The sequence below is a fragment of the Rhea pennata genome, chromosome 2 (assembly GCF_028389875.1).
Source record: "Rhea pennata isolate bPtePen1 chromosome 2, bPtePen1.pri, whole genome shotgun sequence".
NCBI classification, from domain to species: Eukaryota; Metazoa; Chordata; class Aves; order Rheiformes; family Rheidae; genus Rhea; species Rhea pennata.
In genome coordinates this window covers 99,238,487-99,255,896 of record NC_084664.1, presented here as the reverse complement: position 1 = coordinate 99,255,896, position 17,410 = coordinate 99,238,487, and the positions used below count along the sequence as shown (strand labels likewise).

Genomic DNA, 17,410 nt, shown 5'->3' with positions numbered 1-17,410 from the left:
ACTAAAATTTTGAAATAATAGCCTAATAGTAGAGTATCTGCAATGAATCTAACCCCCCCCAAAAAATCCCCTCAAAATAAGTAGATCTATTTTCACTTTTCAAACCAAAATCAAGCACACAAATAAATAAATTTCAGTTTTGTAAGATAATAAAAAGAGTTAAAAGAAAAGTGTCATCTTTTAAGAGTTAATGTAGTGGATACCATATTATGTACTCACTGCACAGTCAGCATGATGTGGAATAAAAGTATATTTTATGTTTACCTCCAATCATCAACACAGAAGCAAGCAGGGGGAGGTTAATGATATTTTCAGAAGCAGTTGTCAATGGTTTGATATCTAGATAATAGACTGTATTTTCATAGGTAATAAGCAACTTCCTCAAACTCATTATATGTGTTTGCTGAAGGTTACATAGCAAGTCAGCAGCAGAATTGGGAACAGAAGATAATTTTGAATTTGCAGTCCCTATTCTAGACAATGACTTACTTTATTTTCCGCAAAAGTTGAATTCATTTAGCATGTATTTGGTCAGGTATCTGCTCATGTACATGAACATCATTAGCAATAGCTGGCTACATTCTCTAGTCAGCCTCCCAGGAAAAGTCAAGTTTCTTCTTTAGGTATGACTGTCTTCCCTGTATCTTTTGAAGCTCATGCTAGTCAATTGCCTTCTACATAATCTAAGAATATTTAATAGGGCAAATGTCTGTCTTTCAAGACATAGCATACTTGCTACCTCATAGACTGGCAGCCATCTGTCCCAGTAGCATGAGATGTCTATCAGTCCTCTTCACACCTATGTTTTCTGCCAGAGATCTGCCTACTCAGTCTAACAACGTGTTATGCCTGGTTCCAACACTGCAGGATGGAGCACCACTCACACTGCTCAAGTGTCAGAGCCCTGTATTCCTGCCAAACCACTGTAAAACAATTTTATTTCTGAAACTTGCTGAAAAGTTAATTTTGCCAGTGTGAACAAAAGTGGATATTCCCTCTCTGTTACACTGCCAGGTCCTACAGGACAGGTTCTCCACATGCTGATTTATGTAAATATTGTCGCAAGCAGGTAATTGGCTTCCCACTGGCCTATCCACTCCCTTGTTCCACATGTTAAATAGCAAATTTCAGAAGGCTGTAAATGAAACATAGCACGTTCCTATACCATTTATTCAATTTAACCTCTTATTTTCTAAATCTGTAATACGCTTAGTTCAAAAAAAAAAAAAAAAAAAGGCTTTACTTTTTAAATACCTACCAGATGGAACAGATCTGAAAGTTCCAAACAGAGAATGATACAAAGAATACTCTTATGTGGAAAATTTTAGAATTTCTAATACAAAAACGCCTTTTTGGAAAGGATGATGGACTTCACATAACCATAGCAACATGAGGTCTGTATAACAGATTTCTTGCACAAAACAAAGAACCCTAGAGCATCCCTCAGAGAAAAACTGGGCCTTCCAATAGAATGCTTGACATCAAACTTGAAAACAGAAAACCAAAGGAGAAAGTTTCATAAAATATGAAAACAAAACAGTTAGCAGAGCAAGAAAATTAAGAGCCTATTATATTAAAAAACTTGAAATACACAAATACGAGCAAATTGATTTAAAAAGTTTAGAGAATACATTCTCATTCTTTCCTGGCCACAGTGTATCCGTTCAGAAAAAAAAAAAAATCCAAATTGGCTGGAAGACCACGTCCCTCTGAACTAACAAAGACTTTCTTCTCAATTAACATGCCAGGGATGCCAGCTGTCTCTGGGTAAGGCTTTGCAGGTGAAAGTAAGTAGAGGTGCTTCTTTGCAGTACTATACCTTGTCATAGCTGTCTTACAATATAAATCTTAAGTCAGGTTTTCAGTAAGTAGATCGACTTCCAGGACAGTAACTCAAGCATATCCTTAAAGAACAATATCCCTAATGCCACAAAAATACACTTAAGTTAAAAATTTGCCTGTTCTGTTAAATCAGGATCAGAATGAAAAAAAAATTTAAAAACCCTTTCTTCTAGAAATGCTTTTTCCAGCACAAAGGAGGTACTCCTAAACAGCATTCAATATTCAACTGTACAGCTCTTTCTTTCACGCTCCCTTATGGGGGCTCATCTTAACTGGTAACACAGACATAGAACTCACCGGCATGGATTCCCATATGCTGCATCAGGGAGGCCTTGAGCCTTTGTTGGTACACGCGGTGCTGGCAATGAAGAATTCTGATGCCAGCACGGATTCCCCAGTATCCTTGCAGAGCTAGATTTGAAAAACACCTCCTGTCAGAAGGGAAATAAGCCTTGTCACAGCTGGAAAATTATCATCTATTTTTCCTGTATAAGTGGTCTGAAAGGATGGCATTTCTCAGCTACTTTGTTAGTTTAGGCTTTTAATGACTTATCATGCATATTTAAGGCTATAAGTTAAATAGGAAAGATTAGTATCAACAGGGAAAAGATGAGAGCACAAGAATTCCCATTAGACCTCACTATAATCACATACTTCAGTTATTATCTTTCAACTATCTATTTATATTCCCAGAATATTCACTCTCCTGTGCTGAAGTAATTTATGAGCAACAAATAGTGCATAATGCAACATAATCGTACCAGATTGTTGTATTTTATCCAAATGGTCCAGCTAAGCTTCTAGAATTTCTTCATCTGGATGAGGACAGAATTACCATGGCATAACCCACAATTCTTTCAGGCCTGCGAATGGAATAGTAACGCATATTATAATTACATGTGCACTTAGAGAAAGGATTTCTAGGAAAGAAAATTGTAAAGCATTTGAAAAGGTCTATACAGAGCACAGATTTTCTGTTCCAAATTCCTTATCTGCCAGATTCTTCCCTATACCCTGCTTATAATACTTCAAAACTGTCCAGCTTTCTCAAGCACCTAAAGTTCCTCAATCTCAGCAACAACAATGGAATCCCTGGATGTTCACAAATTCAAACACATGTCACATATCACATATCATAAAGCACATATCCCGTCTTTACCACAAAGTAACTTTAAAGGGAGAAATATAAGTATAAACATGGAACAACTCTAAAATTCTTCTCCTACTGAAGTTTACTATAGCAGGTTAAGAAGCACTTACATCAGATTCTTGATCAGCACTCAACAAAATAAAACAATGCCCTTTCGAATCATACCTGTAAATAATTAATTACTAAGTAAATACTAATTCCAAATACACACACTACAATCACATGCTGCAAGTAATAAACACTGTTACTCATTCCTTAAACTCTCTACAACAAGAACACAGCTATTTTCATGACACATTTGTGAAGGCACTTAAAGTCTTGCTATCCTAAAAACAATGTAATTAAAAAAAAACCCACTAAACTGTTTTACATTATACTTAGGACTTCTACTGGTGAAAGTATTCCTGTTAATTCTAAATTAGAAGTGAATCATTCAGCTACTGTTTTACTGCAGTATTCAGAACAAGAAAGATGCAAAAATAGAATTAATTCTCAGCTATGTGTGTGACTTAACACTTTCTTGCCCCAGAGAAATAAAGCTTACATGATCACAGAATAAGTTTGCATGAGGGAACTAAAATACTTAGAGCAGTTGTTAAAACCTGTTCTGTTTATACAAGGTGTGAAAATTTGAACAAAGAACCACAACCCCCAAGAAAAAATCTGGGATTTAAATAGTGGGCTTCAAGATGAAAGCCATCTTGACAGGCAGCTATGCCATTCTGAATAACTTCTGTATTAATTTTTCCCTTCTTTCCTGAAGATTTGTGATCATTCGAGGAAAAAGGCTAATATAAAAAAAAAAAGAAAGAAAGAAAAGAGTCTAGAATTCTAAACTACTACATGATACAAAAAAATTTTTTTTTTTGCGCGTTATGAAACAGAAACAGAGACCAGACCAAATATGGAGTTTTTCTCCAAATTTCTTCAATATCTTTGCGAATTCAACACAAGCACAGTAGTTCTGCAGTATAATGTACCAAATCATGGAACAAGAAAATATCTTTTGTTATCATTTCTATTCATTGAAATTACAATTAAAACTGTACTTTTTATGCATCACAATGACAAAGCAGAATAACTTTGCTCTGATTACATGTTTTGTAGAAAAGTAGAGCTATTTGGATTTTCTAGCTTTTTTTAATTACTCCCCTCCCCACCCCCCAAAAAAAAAAAATTAAACATAGCTGTCTATTTGCAGCAGATTAATAGTTTAAATGCAGATTTCAGAATTCTGGTAGTTTTGTGTGTGGTGCTGATCTAATTCAGTTTTGAGGGTGCAAACTGACCTGCAAATACTGACATGTATTCTTTTTTCTTTAAAGAAATGAAAGAGGAAAGAAGACTATTATGGGAGGATTGGTTTAACCATGTAAGGATAAGAGGCAAAACTCAAAGGAGTTTTGGCACATTCAGAAACCTTAAGACCGTAAAGGTCCCAAATATTCCAAGAGAAAGGAAAAATGTTTTCAAAGGCATAGAATAGCAAAGGAAAAGGCTAACTGGAAAAATTCTAACTTTTAGAAAGATTTAGACTCTTCTTCCCCAGTATTTAAACACTCCCTTCCAAAGAAGTTTATCATGTTGTAAACACAATCATCCGGCAGGTATCAGCATGGTACCCTCTAGCACTATACAACCATTTTTGACTACAATTTTTACATGCTAGCAACTCTTAAGTGTCCTTTGTTCATACTAAAAAAAAATGCTAATTATAGTTGAAAAACATTCTGAAGTTTATTTTTCCACAATTTATGATGCCTTTCTTACTATCCCTTGTACTCCCTTTCAGTTGAGGCCTTTGAAATTACACGCACAGTCAGTAGAAAACGTAAGACATCCTTGTAAAGTAGATACATGAACTGAAAACATCACTATACTGAATGGATTCTCAGCTTCATTTTCTGATGGGAGAAAAAAAATGGCCATATGAGCAATTTAATTGTCATATTAATTTAACTTGAACTGTGGAAAATCAGTATTTGAAAGAAGTGAGCAAGCCCTAGGTGATTTCAACTTTTAAACAACAATGTTACTGGGTTCCATTTAGTAAATCCCATTGTTTAAAACTAAAAAAAAAAAAAAAAAAACTAAAAAAAAATAAATAAAAAAAAGCAATTCACATATTATGCGAATTATCCTTGTAGCAAATGAGTTAGGTCGAAACAATCATTTTAAACTGAAACTCTGACACCAGTAGGTAGCCTGTACTGAGGTTTACGAGCACAGAGGAATACTGAGAACATTTGAAAAGTAAAATCCAGTATAATGCTGTTCCTTTGCTGCCCTCTTCTGGAAAAAAAAAGAGGAAACAGACAGGAATATAGCTGTTCCCTGTATACCATCACTTGCAGTTCTCTGACAATTCAGCAGTGAGAGCAGTTTAAAGGAATAAAAAAAAGTTTTAAAATTAAAGTATATTACAAAATACACTTCCCAAATGAATCTATTTATCCAGGTATGATTAAAGCTGGTTCTGGGAAGAGGGGGAAATAAGCCTACTGGAGCTCTGCATGGGAGCACATCCTCCGCATTCAGAGTCACAATCCATAAGCAGGGATACCTCTACGCCAGTCTGCCACCAGCTAACTAACCTGAGTTCTGGGACGTGACTGAGATGGCTGACATCCACAACATATTCGATTCTGCCAGGCCAACGTCAGGGCCTTTAGTGGAAGGAAGTTAAAAAAAAGAAACAAACAAACAAAAAAAAAAACACAGTACAGGTTGTTAATACAGCTATTTACTAGTTTCATTAGTTTGCTGCTCTAAGAAATTCTAAGAAAGAAGCAGTGTTAACCAAGTTTGTTTTGCTGTACAGATATCACAGCAAAACTCAAGTCAGTTGCTAGGTACAAAAAATACAAAGAGATTCTTAATTCTTAATCTTTGCAATTATGATCATCACTTTTCAGGGGCTGCTCAAAAAACCCATTCAATAAGCACTGGTTTTGCTTCTAAAAGAGAGGTTATGCATTCAGATATCCATACATCTCATATGTACCCCCAGAATAAAACCTGTGGTGCCTTACACTCCTTGTCCAAAATAAGTTTTAACGATATAGTGATGTAAATGCTTAACCTTGTAAAATAACACCTCTCAAGCATTTTAAAATTGAGACAAGCTATTTCAAAATATTTCACTATGAATATCAGAGCAACTTGCATTTCTGCTTTGTCAATTTGCTATGACTGAAACATGCGTTGACTATGATAATACTTCTTAGTCTACTACTTAATTTAAAAATAAAAAAAGAGATGTCTATGTCAAAGACTTATCTGCATGTCAGTCTACTCTGTATCTATTATCAAAGCTGCTAGTTCACTACAAGCGTTCAGACCGTCGACTATCCAAGTGCCAATGTTTTTAAACACTAATTTCAGTAAGCTACCAGAATATGTATTTATTTAGACAACCAATAATAACTTCTAAGTGTGCAAACCCAGATTTGCTACAGACTGACAATGACTTCAGTCCTAAGAAAAGGTGGGGTGGTAGGTGGAGTCCAGAACATAAACCATTTGGAAAAGGAACTCTGTCAGTGTGAGTCACTTGGATTGTAATACGTAACTTTAAAAATTCCAGACAACTTTAAATTCGTCTGGTTAAACTGAAGATGTCCATGGTGAAAGTGTTTCTAATATTGTAAAAGAAACATGTATGGTCACATACCACAAGAAAGAACATCACCAAAACAGAACACTTAGAAGAAAACAAGAGAAACAAAGTACACTGCACTAATTTTTTTAAAAGTTTCTCCTAAATGCTGGGATAACTCTCATGTGAATACCATGTGACGTCAACTCATTGTCAGTACTATCGAAGATCACTGTCTTCATTATTAAAGAAAAAAGGAAAGACCTTTTTTGAAGAGCAAAGTGTTAGCTTACTTTATTGGAGGAAAACCTCAGATGTCTTCTCAAATTCTTTGGAAGAAAGGATGCAGTTGAGGTCAGGCTAAGTCTTAAAGTAAACTCTTAAGACTGCATCGAAAATGAATTTTATGTTAGCAGATAAAACTACCGCTTCAGCAAATATGCCTCTTACAAATCTAACCGCAGAGGAAACTGAACGTTGTGACTTTTTTTTTCATCTAGTTTATGTGCAAAATTCCAATAAGCCTCATAGTACTACAAACACAGCATGTCTCTTGGCTCTTCAAAGAACACATCTCATTGAAAGGTTTTCTCCTTTTACATTTTACTAAAAGCAACAGGAAAAAAGAGCCAATCAACCCTGTGTCTTTACTGAGAAGAATCATACTATCACAGACCTACAGAAGACACAGCTACTTGAATAGCATACCTAATTCTTTGTTTAGGCTATCTGTGGACAAGTTTCAAAAGCTGGGAGGGGGTGAGCCTTTGACTACATTTGTACAGTTCTCTATTAATTACTCTGTAATGAAGATCTACAGAACTATCTGGAGCACAACAAAATACAGTTTTGCTATAATATAGGTTATACCTACTGCAGATGCTGCATGCAAATTCACTCGAATTCTTCTTTTAGTTGCTTTTGTGTTGGAGCACACAGGATTATCATCAGCTTGCTTTCTTTTCTCTTCCTCTCTTCCACTTCGTTTTTTCTGATGGATGTGTTTGTGATGCCTGTTCATCTGACATGTGGTTTTGAATGCCTGATCACATAATGAACACAAACTCTCCAGAATTCTCATGTTTTCTCACACTCTTTCAACTCTGCTATGAATAGCCAAGGAAGAAATAAGTAAACAAACTAATTCAAAAAGAAACTCAAGATACAATATTAATCACTATTTTACATTACTGAAAAGACTTAATAATTTGGGATAAAAAGCTTTCAGGTGAAAGTTTTAAATGAATTTTTGAAATATTGTAACTCTCATAAATGAATATACTGAGAGAAAACACCTTGCAGATTACCTTGTGTTATGCTCACAACACAAGAAAAGAGCTCCCCAAGATAGCTAGACAAGCTGTTTGATTTTTTTATTAAAAGTATAGAACAGAATTAGAGCTAAGTTGTTAAGTATAGGTAATGCTGAGGATATAACTGCTCTATTGTACTTTTGCACATATTGTAAATACAATGAAGAAGTAGATGATTTAACAGCAAAGTTTACTTGCCATTCACAGACACACACTGGAAGTACAGATCACCGTTCTTGGATGTACACTTTCATTGTAAAATTGCCACAGTTTTTACTCAGCACAAAGAGAAAAGGAAATGAAACGAGCACAACTGACAATGATATAAATAACATTTGGAAAGTCACTACAGTGGAAGGCAGACTTAGGATCACAATAAATATCCCCGGGTTTTAAACATGACAAAGCCAGAAGGAAAAACATGTTTTTCAGGATTTCAGGATTTGACCTGAATCCATTGAATTTACCAGAATTAAGCATTTTTACCATCATACAAAAGCCTCAACTAACAATACACATTTTTATTAAGTCTTTTCTAACTTACCTCAATTTGATTTCCAAAGGACATCATATACGTAGAAAAAGAACAAGCAACATATTTACATAATATAACTGTTTATTTTGTATGGAATTAATTTATTCTGATCAGTTTATTGAGTTCAGAATATCCAAATATTATTTTTATACTGTTGTCAGAGTAACACAAAATACTAATTACATTGTAAAGACTAACACCAAGATCAAATGAAATGACAGCCATCTACAATCCAAAATATGAACTTAAAAGTGTGCTGCATATACATTCAAACACACAGCACATTTTTTAAGAAATATGCCTGTTACGTGACTGAGAAGATAGTCAGAACTGGTTTCAGAGGAAAGGGAAGCTTATGCACTCATGTCACTTAAGGAAAGAAGCATTGCATCTCTGACAAAGAATACTTTCATCCATGGAAAATATAAGTTGGCACTTGATATAGTTTGTGTTTTATTGGTTTCGGATGAGCCAGATATTTCAGCAACAAAGTACCAAAAATTCTCTTGTTTGCCTACTGTTGGGAAGAGTGATGATAGTTGTTGTATAAATTGATCAACCCCAAAACAGTTGTATCAACTCCAAAAAGCAAGTTGTAAAAACCCATCATCTTCAGCAGTAGGTCTCAACACACCCCAGGGCTTAGTAATGAAAGACATTTCAGTACATTGCTGTTTAAAGGAGGAAAAAGTGATTTTTCTTCACCCACTATCATCCAGCCTTAGTTATATTGCCAATTCTTTTTAATATGATGGAACAGCAAACAACCATATTACAAATACTGCTGGATTATGAAGCCTATACAGTGGCAGGGGAAAGAGGGGAGAAGAAGCTGCCAATTTTATGACTATTCATAGATAAAATAATATTTTTAAGTATCTTATGCTTTTTTTGAGATAGGATACTCAAGACAGCATTATGAGTAAACAAACACTTGACCTTCCATTCAGTGCACCCAGCTCCATGCTCCAGCAGGGTTCAGTGGGCAATGCAGCATCATTTACACAGTACATGTTGGGATGTCATGATGGAGTTGCAGCCAGCGACGCAAGAGGGTCTACATGTCCCAGGACCTAAGGAAGAAATTTTGCATTTAAAATTACATTGTGATTTTAAAATTTGTTAATGACTTGGTTACAAAGAACATTCAACACATACTGCTAAAATTGATAGATTTTCTGGTAACTTGGGCAGCAGATGATGTTGTATAGTCTTCTACCAATTTAAATAAAATAAATTCTACATTAAAGGTAAACAAAATCCAAGCTCATTAAGGTTGCTATACCAAGAAGCAAAAAAAATCGGGAATTGCCAAAATTAAAGTTGCATTGGTAACCTCAAATTCACTTTTTTGTGTATATATTCTGTGCTCATAGCCAAAATTAACAATGCACTATCCAGACTATGCACTGAATTTAGGAGGCAACATGGCGGGCGGAGGGGGAAGTATAGAACATCAGTTGTACTAACTGAAGATTATGCAAGAGTATCCATCCACACAGATGATGGGTGTTTGACTTCAGCTTTTGTTGTTTGATGTTTTGTTAGTTTTTTTAAAAAACGTGTAAATGTTTAGAGCTTTAATATTTGAAACAAAACATGAGAAGTTGAAAAATTAAGAAATTCCAAATTTCAAAATGGAGACATACATGGGCCACTAGCACTGCTGGAACCTTTAAAGGTTCCACTAGAAACCTCTGCTGTTTGACGTAATTGCAGCTTGAGTAATAACAGCAATAATAAATAAGGGTGACCCCGTATCCCATTATATAGTGCTGGGTCACTTACTTGAGACTCAACATCCCTCTCCTCCACTTCAGGCCACTCTGTCACATCAGTTAGTTCTGCTCTCTGAGACTCCCTGGTTTATTTCATTCTCTGCCCACTCCACCTAGCTCCAGTTTTTCTAACGTGCCAAGTCTGCTCCAGATCATCTCCTCATGACCTCTCACAACTCCTCACAGGTTTTCTAGCCCCACTGGTCTTTAGTATCCCACTGTGTTTTTAAAGCACTCTGTGAAAGAACTCAAAACCTCTGAGGCCAGGGACCAAAAGAAAACAACGAGTTTTCATAGTTCTTGTCCCTGCTTCCTTAAAGCAGTCTACTACAGTTAGCTTCCTACAGTCAGGGATCTTCACCACTCACTCCGTTTTTCAGAGGCTGTGAAGAGGCCACATCTCAGTACACTTTTGCATCAGGTGTGCGCCTTTCTGCAAATGAAAGGCACCATCCGAGAAATGCTCAAACCATAGCTCATTAGGCCTTTTTAAATAAAAGGTATCCCCACTCTTCTTACTGTTTCTACTTCTTAAACATGATAATGAGTATAAATGCATTCTAGAAAAATGGTTGAACCATTCTGATTTATCTCTTTTTAAAGCAAAACTATCAATTGGAGGCAAAGAACTAACATGAAAAATTACAGCCAATATAGCTGAAACAATTAAAAAAAAAAAAGCACAAGCAAGTAAAAACAGTATCACAGTATCTTTTAAATAAAAGGCAATCTCAGTATCAAAGCAGAGCATCCAGAGTAGTACAGAAATGCCATGGGGCTTTATATAAATATGCAGTAAGCACTTAAAAAAAAAGGGGGGGGGCATAAGATGTGTAACAGATATAGGCAGATATCATGAATACATTTCACTTCTGTTTTCAGAGGAAGATAATCTGATTCAAGATAATCTTAGGGAAAACAGTTTCCTCACTTATTTACCAGCAAGAAGAGGAACTGTTCCTGGAGACATATAGCTTCTGCCAGTATTTAATAGTTAAATTTGATGGTGGCAAAATTATGCAAAAAATGTGCAGCTTCACTCTTCTGTTCAAGCTGCAAGAGACAAAGCTGTATAGACTCCCTAGAAAACTGTTTAATTGCCTGAGAAATTCTGTACTTAAGTACTTGCTCTTTTGATAGAACTGAAGTAAGACCATATAGGCTGACAGACTGCTACACATTGCCCTACTACTCACCCCGCTATTAATCTCCTTTAACTCGCCTAGCTTTGCTAACGTGTATGCTACAAAGCTAGGGATAGACTGTTAATTTTAATAGTATTTCTATACTAGTATTTAGTATTAGTATTTACTACCTATGAGGAAAAAATAATGAAATTAACTAAAGACAGCAGTCAAAAAATCACAAAAGCATTGGCAACTTTCTCCACATAGCTCTATTCTAACCATCGCAAGTCTAGAACTTTGTAGGTTGAGTTCTGAGGAGTTGGAATTACTGATAGTTAGAACTATGGCATGCATCTTTGGCATCATTAAAAGTCTAAAAGGAATCAGGAGATAAAATTCTTTTTTATGACTAGATCTAAATTGTAGTTTGAATCTAGCTAGCTAGCTATAGAAAGCTAACCTTTATTTGGAATATTATAGTTCTGATGTTATTTCAGTCGCAGCACAGATCTGAAAACAGCAAAGTTGCAGACCTGAAGCATCCTTTAGCATTAAGGTCTTAGACAATATAGTATTTTTCTCCCACCTAAATGAAAGGCCTAGCTTGATAATTATTATTATACTAAATAATAATAAAATTCTAAGGTGTTACAGAGCCTTCTTTGTACAAAATAGTGATATCTATATACTGAAGATGGAAAGAAACCTCTTACAGGCTAAGAGGAAGGAGAGTGATGGCTGAAGATGACCTTGCAGCTACTAACTTTAAAGAAAAAAAAAATCTTCAGTTGTCAAATTAACAGATAAATCATTACCTAACCAAGCAATTCATTGCCAAAACCAATAGTTATGGTAATTGCCAAAACAAGCCAGCCCAAACCCCAGAATTGAAATCAACACAAAAAATAGCAAAAAGTCGTATGTCTCATGATGCCCTGCATCTCACTGCACTGTCTTCTTTTCTCCTCTTCCTAAAAGACGGACAGGGAGATGAATGCAGCTATTATATCCATTACTACCAATAACACTTGAAGATGGGGATCCTTGTTTAGTGCCTTCAAGATATTTGTAAAAATTCCCTGATCTTTTCTTTCCCTATCCCCTAAACCTCAATTTCCATCTGTATTTTCATCCACTAGCAACAGATGAACCGTAAAGCCTCCTTCCACTGATTAAAACAAATTTACTATTATACATACTTGCTTTTAGTATGTATTTAGCATTGCTAAACTCACCTCCACTCTATAAAAGCAGATAGAAGTGAAACATTTCATTAAAAAATCTAGCACATTTTTAATGTAATGTTTATAAAACATTTGTTGCACTTTACAAACCAAACAATTAAAAAAAAAGAAAAAAAGAGAGAGAAAAGGAGAATGAGATATAGTAGAGAGAAAAAAAAATCAACCTATATTTGTAAGAAGCATCTCACATTCAGCAGTTTGGAATGGTAACCATCAGTGAGCAGGTGCTTGCAGACCTTGATTCATTGCCTATCTGTATTAAAAGCCACAGTTCATTAAAATTTTGTAATCATATTAAATGCATTAACTCAAAACAGAAGAAAAAGATATTGCTCTACATTCAACTCCTGTGTAGTTTTACAAAGTTTAACCTATATGATGCTATAATTGGCTCCAATATTCCATATCCTTGAAAGGAAAGAGTAATTGTTAATTCAGAAAATATAGTTCGGTCAAAGAGGGGCTCTGGTGGCCAAAACAAGGCTAGCTCAGTACTAGGGACACTCTTTTTACCATTGCTTCCAAAGAAAGCTTATAGAGCACTGTAAATTGGTTCCAAATTCCACTCCTCTCCCAAAACAAACTAAAAAAAAAAAAAAAGGTTAACAAACAGTTCTCAAACATTTCAAATCCCAGTTTAAAATGAGTTATCAAAATATATACTTGCAGTGAAGTTATTTTGATTCTAATTACAGATCCTAAATATACTCAGGAAATAAGCATAATACCCAAGCTTCAAGAAACCATTTTTAGCAGTGACATACAATACTGCTTCCATGGTCATTTTGTTTTAAGCACATATGCTGACAGTCTAAATTTGTCAGCTGGAAGAAGCATTGGTTTTATATCGCTGGTTTTGCATAGAAAATTTCTGTTTAACAGGGAACACAATCAAGACCACTAACTCTTTCACATAAAGGTTTGAATATAAAACCTCATATGCTATGAACCTCATAGCAAATACTGGACTCTTTTCTAAGATTAAGATTCAGAGACCAAAAAAAAAGACAGAGAACATGACTAGCCTTCAGGTATTTGCTTCTATTCCTGATGTAGCTGTTAAAGTACACAGCCTAACAATTATTTTAATTTAGACAAATAACAAATAATATCCAGATAACTGCATAGAAGAAGCCCTCAGCTTAGCAAATTGATAGTTTTGACTTAAATAAATATTTAAGAAGAAACTAAGGTGTACTCCACTGAAATATTTTATCAGTTCATACATTTTTCCATTAACCAATTAAGCCTTCGTGTATAGTAAAAGATAAAACAAGAAAACTGCACCAAAAATGGTTAGCAGTTGTACCTAAAACTTGACGCTAAGGGCCAAGAAGTTGAACATAGGTTTAGGACTAAGAAGCTTCACGACAGTGGAAATTCATTTCAAGTACTACTGTTACAGCAAGCAGGAATACTTGCATACTCACAGTTTCAGCTCCACAAGCATAATAAAATGGCAGGAAGAAAAAACTATTTGTAATGTTATGGTAAAACTCCATCTTTAATGGAATTAGATAACTGAAAAATATTAGCAATCTCAAGAAGCCTCTCACAACTTCTTTAATATTTCTCCATCAAAGTGTATACAGAAATCAGCACAGTAATAATATATTTAAAGGGGCTTTCTTTGTTCACAGTTACCAGAAAAATGTAAATATATAGAACAAGCATCTAAAATATTTACAAAGTAATGACCCAGGTAATTCAGTAATACTATTAAAAATTTACAACTTGAATAGGTTATATACAAAGTTTTCAACAGGAAGGTAAGATTACGGAAAACATACAGAAAGTTTTCTTAACAGTTAAGGGTAAGTTATAACCTTCAAAATTCATTGGCTCAGGGAATACAATGGAAAAGGTATGAAAGTATCCAAGCAAACCTAACTCCAGGATACTTTCCCACTGCAGTTTTAAGGCAGAAGAGTATCAAACTGGGAGGGAAATTACCTTTGAAGAGAGAAATTAAAATTTGTCAATACAGCGCAGTTCTCCTCTCACTTAGGGAAACATGTTGTTCATATAGGTACTCATAAGTCTTTTCACTATTGTAGTCATTCCTATTTTGAAATACTGTGAAAGCTGCTATAACACTTTCAGTTCTTTTTTTATATGCTCTCCTTCCCAGCCTCTTAAGAGAAAAAGTTAGACTGGAGAGCAGGTTCACTGCCTGCTTACAGTTGCACACAATTAAATGGAGATGATATATATTGTTGTGAATAAAATAAGAAAAAATAGTTCTGCAAATGACTTTAAGTTACTTCTCTTGCAGAAATTCTGCAATTCTCCTTTGAAAATTCTACTTCTGGCCATTTTAGGTAGTTGAATATCAGAACAACCTTACCTACTCCAAAGACAGACAAGATAATGTTAGGTGTAGACTGCATCACCCATGATGTCCTCTGTTACTACCAAACCCTTCAAAACCTATACTGCAACACATGTGCAATGTCCAGCCCAGCTATGATGACAGGAATCCCTGTTATTCTGCATTACCCATATCTAACATTGACTATTCAATTACCTGACTATTGCCACAAACTCCAGAGCACTACTGTAAGCCATCACCTTATTTCACAAGGATTATCTGCTATTGCACCAGGCTCAGTCAGAACCAAACCAGCCGTTCAACTCAGAAGCAAGAGTTTTGTGTGCATCAACAGCAGCAGCCATTGGAACCTTGCTAAAAACAGACACACGGACAAAGTTACTTTGCCAAAGTCATCCATTTATAAATATAGTATTTAGCTATTAGCCGCTTCACACAATTTAAAGATAGAAAGCATTAATCTTGATATACATTTATAATAATGTTACAGAGCCACCAAAAATTAGTAAGATTAAAATTAACAGAATATTAAGGTCAACTCCTAGAAATATTCAGAATTCACAGTATAAATTTTGTGAGATGCAGGAACATCAAAAAGGGAACAGGGAGATTTCTTATCTGCTCACTTTCAAATGATGAACATTCTGTGCACCAAAAGACATGGGGTCTTCACTGATGACTGTTTTTGTGCATTTTCCAGGCACTGTGTGACATGAAAAACACTTTCACAGATCAGGCACTAGAAGATTCCTTTTACCTGCTTATGTGTTTTTAACTGATTTCCCATTAAGTCCCATTCAGTCATGTGACAACTACAATAAATACATTAAAAACACAGTCCACATCATGACACTTTTCATGGACTTTATGAACATCTTTTATCTTCTGAATCAGGGCTAAGTTGCATATGTTGCAGAAAGCTGCGTTCTCTCAGAATCTGGCTTTAAAATGTAAGTATCTTTCAAAGAATGAGATAATCGTTTATTGTCAAGTCTAGTCTTCTTCCCATTTTTATAAATGTCATGTCTCACTTCAGCATTAGAGGTTTTTACCTTCCCAACTAAGGTCCAAGTTTTAATACTGGAAATGCAACACAGGCCAAGAGACAGATGCCGAAGCTAGGTTTCTTCCTCTTTGCTCTTTTTAGAATCACTGAGCCCATGGAACATGGAAGAGAATTAGACAGTGCAGAACAGTGCACCTCGATCTGAAAATGACCTTTTTCTTCTCCAAACAAGGTGTTCACTTCAGAGAAGCAATAGGCATGAGAATCATCACCAACTCCCCAGGCTCACATTAAAATAGTGAGAACTCATTTTGAAGCATCCAACACAAGGGCAACAAGGAGGACATCTTTGCAAGATTTTCTTTATTTTCTTGATTAACTTCACTAACTATACAATATATCTCATTTTCATCTTGGTCTGGCCTCATTTCAGGATAGTCTGAAACTTGATATGCTGTATATATCATACATGTTAATCAGATGGATCCTGATCTTACTTTTTGATGCTGCTTGTAAACAGACAAGATTTGCACCTACGTATCTTCACTAGAAATATTCCTACCAGGCCAGCAATTTGGGCTTCAAAACCCTCGAGACAGCAGCACACCACTGGGATGTGGTGATTTCCTCAGGGAAGTGCAGCTTTGTTGATGGAACACCTTGGTATTTGAATTCAAATTCATTCATCTTCAGTAGTGGTTGGTATGTAAATCTACAAAAAACTATAAACAAAACAGTTAAGAGCTGCTTGATTTCAAGTATCTTATCGAATTTATAACCCACAATCTAAACCTAGGTTCAGATTCTTATCTTAGGGACATCTGCAGATCTTACACCACCCAAAGGAGAGAGGGGTTTGCTACAAGAGAAACCAGAACAATCAATTATTCAAATGACTTTTCAAAATGAGTAATAATAATGTTGTTTTGTGTAAACTTATAACGTTCTCTGTAAAAAAACACGGATTATAAATCTCATAGCAAAAAATGCTGGTGAGAAAACCAACCACTAATACACTGGTATCCCCGGGATGCAATACTTTACAAACGTAAACACAGCACAGCGAGCTATCATTAACGGCATACCGAACCTTTTTATACAGCGTGGCACAGTTGGAAAAAAAGTAGTAATTAAGAGAAGTAAAAAAAAAACTTACGAAAGAAAAATCACAACTGCGAAGAACCTGTAGCTAAACGCTAATGAAGCCACAGGCGCCCCGGGCACCAGCTCTTCCCGCGGGCTGCAGCAGCAGCAGCTCCCTCCTTCCCCAGGCTTCTTTTAAGCTCCGCCAGCTACAAGCGGCGCCGCGGCTCTCCCCGCGGAACCGCCGATCCGCGCCGAACCGGACTAGACCGGAACGCGCCGCTCCCGCCGCACGCAACGGGGCCTCCCGCGCCCTCCGGCAGGCCCCGCCCCGCGGCGCGCGCAGCCGTCCCGCCCCGCCAGGCCCCGCCCCCCCGGCGCGCGCAGCCCCGCCCCGGTAGG

The 17,410-nt window shown here is 36.0% G+C and overlaps 1 protein-coding gene and 1 long non-coding RNA gene across 2 annotated transcripts in view; both read right to left on the bottom strand.

Moving 5' to 3' along the window:
* The window catches only part of LOC134136289 (zinc finger protein 235-like), a 44,780-nt gene extending 37,105 nt beyond the window's left edge, over positions 1-7,675 (bottom strand). The window contains 3 exon segments of the mRNA XM_062568073.1: positions 2,140-2,273; positions 7,461-7,488; positions 7,491-7,675. Coding sequence (XP_062424057.1) covers positions 2,140-2,273; positions 7,461-7,488; positions 7,491-7,671 — 343 coding nt within the window. The 5' untranslated portion in view covers positions 7,672-7,675.
* Positions 7,676-7,953: 278 nt separating this feature from the next.
* LOC134137254 (uncharacterized) lies at positions 7,954-17,327 on the bottom strand. The gene is made up of 3 exons (XR_009957652.1): positions 17,082-17,327; positions 15,546-16,647; positions 7,954-9,511 (listed from the first exon to the last, which is right to left on the bottom strand). It is a non-coding gene; the product is annotated as an uncharacterized LOC134137254 (long non-coding RNA).
* Between the last annotated feature and the right edge of the window lie 83 nt (positions 17,328-17,410).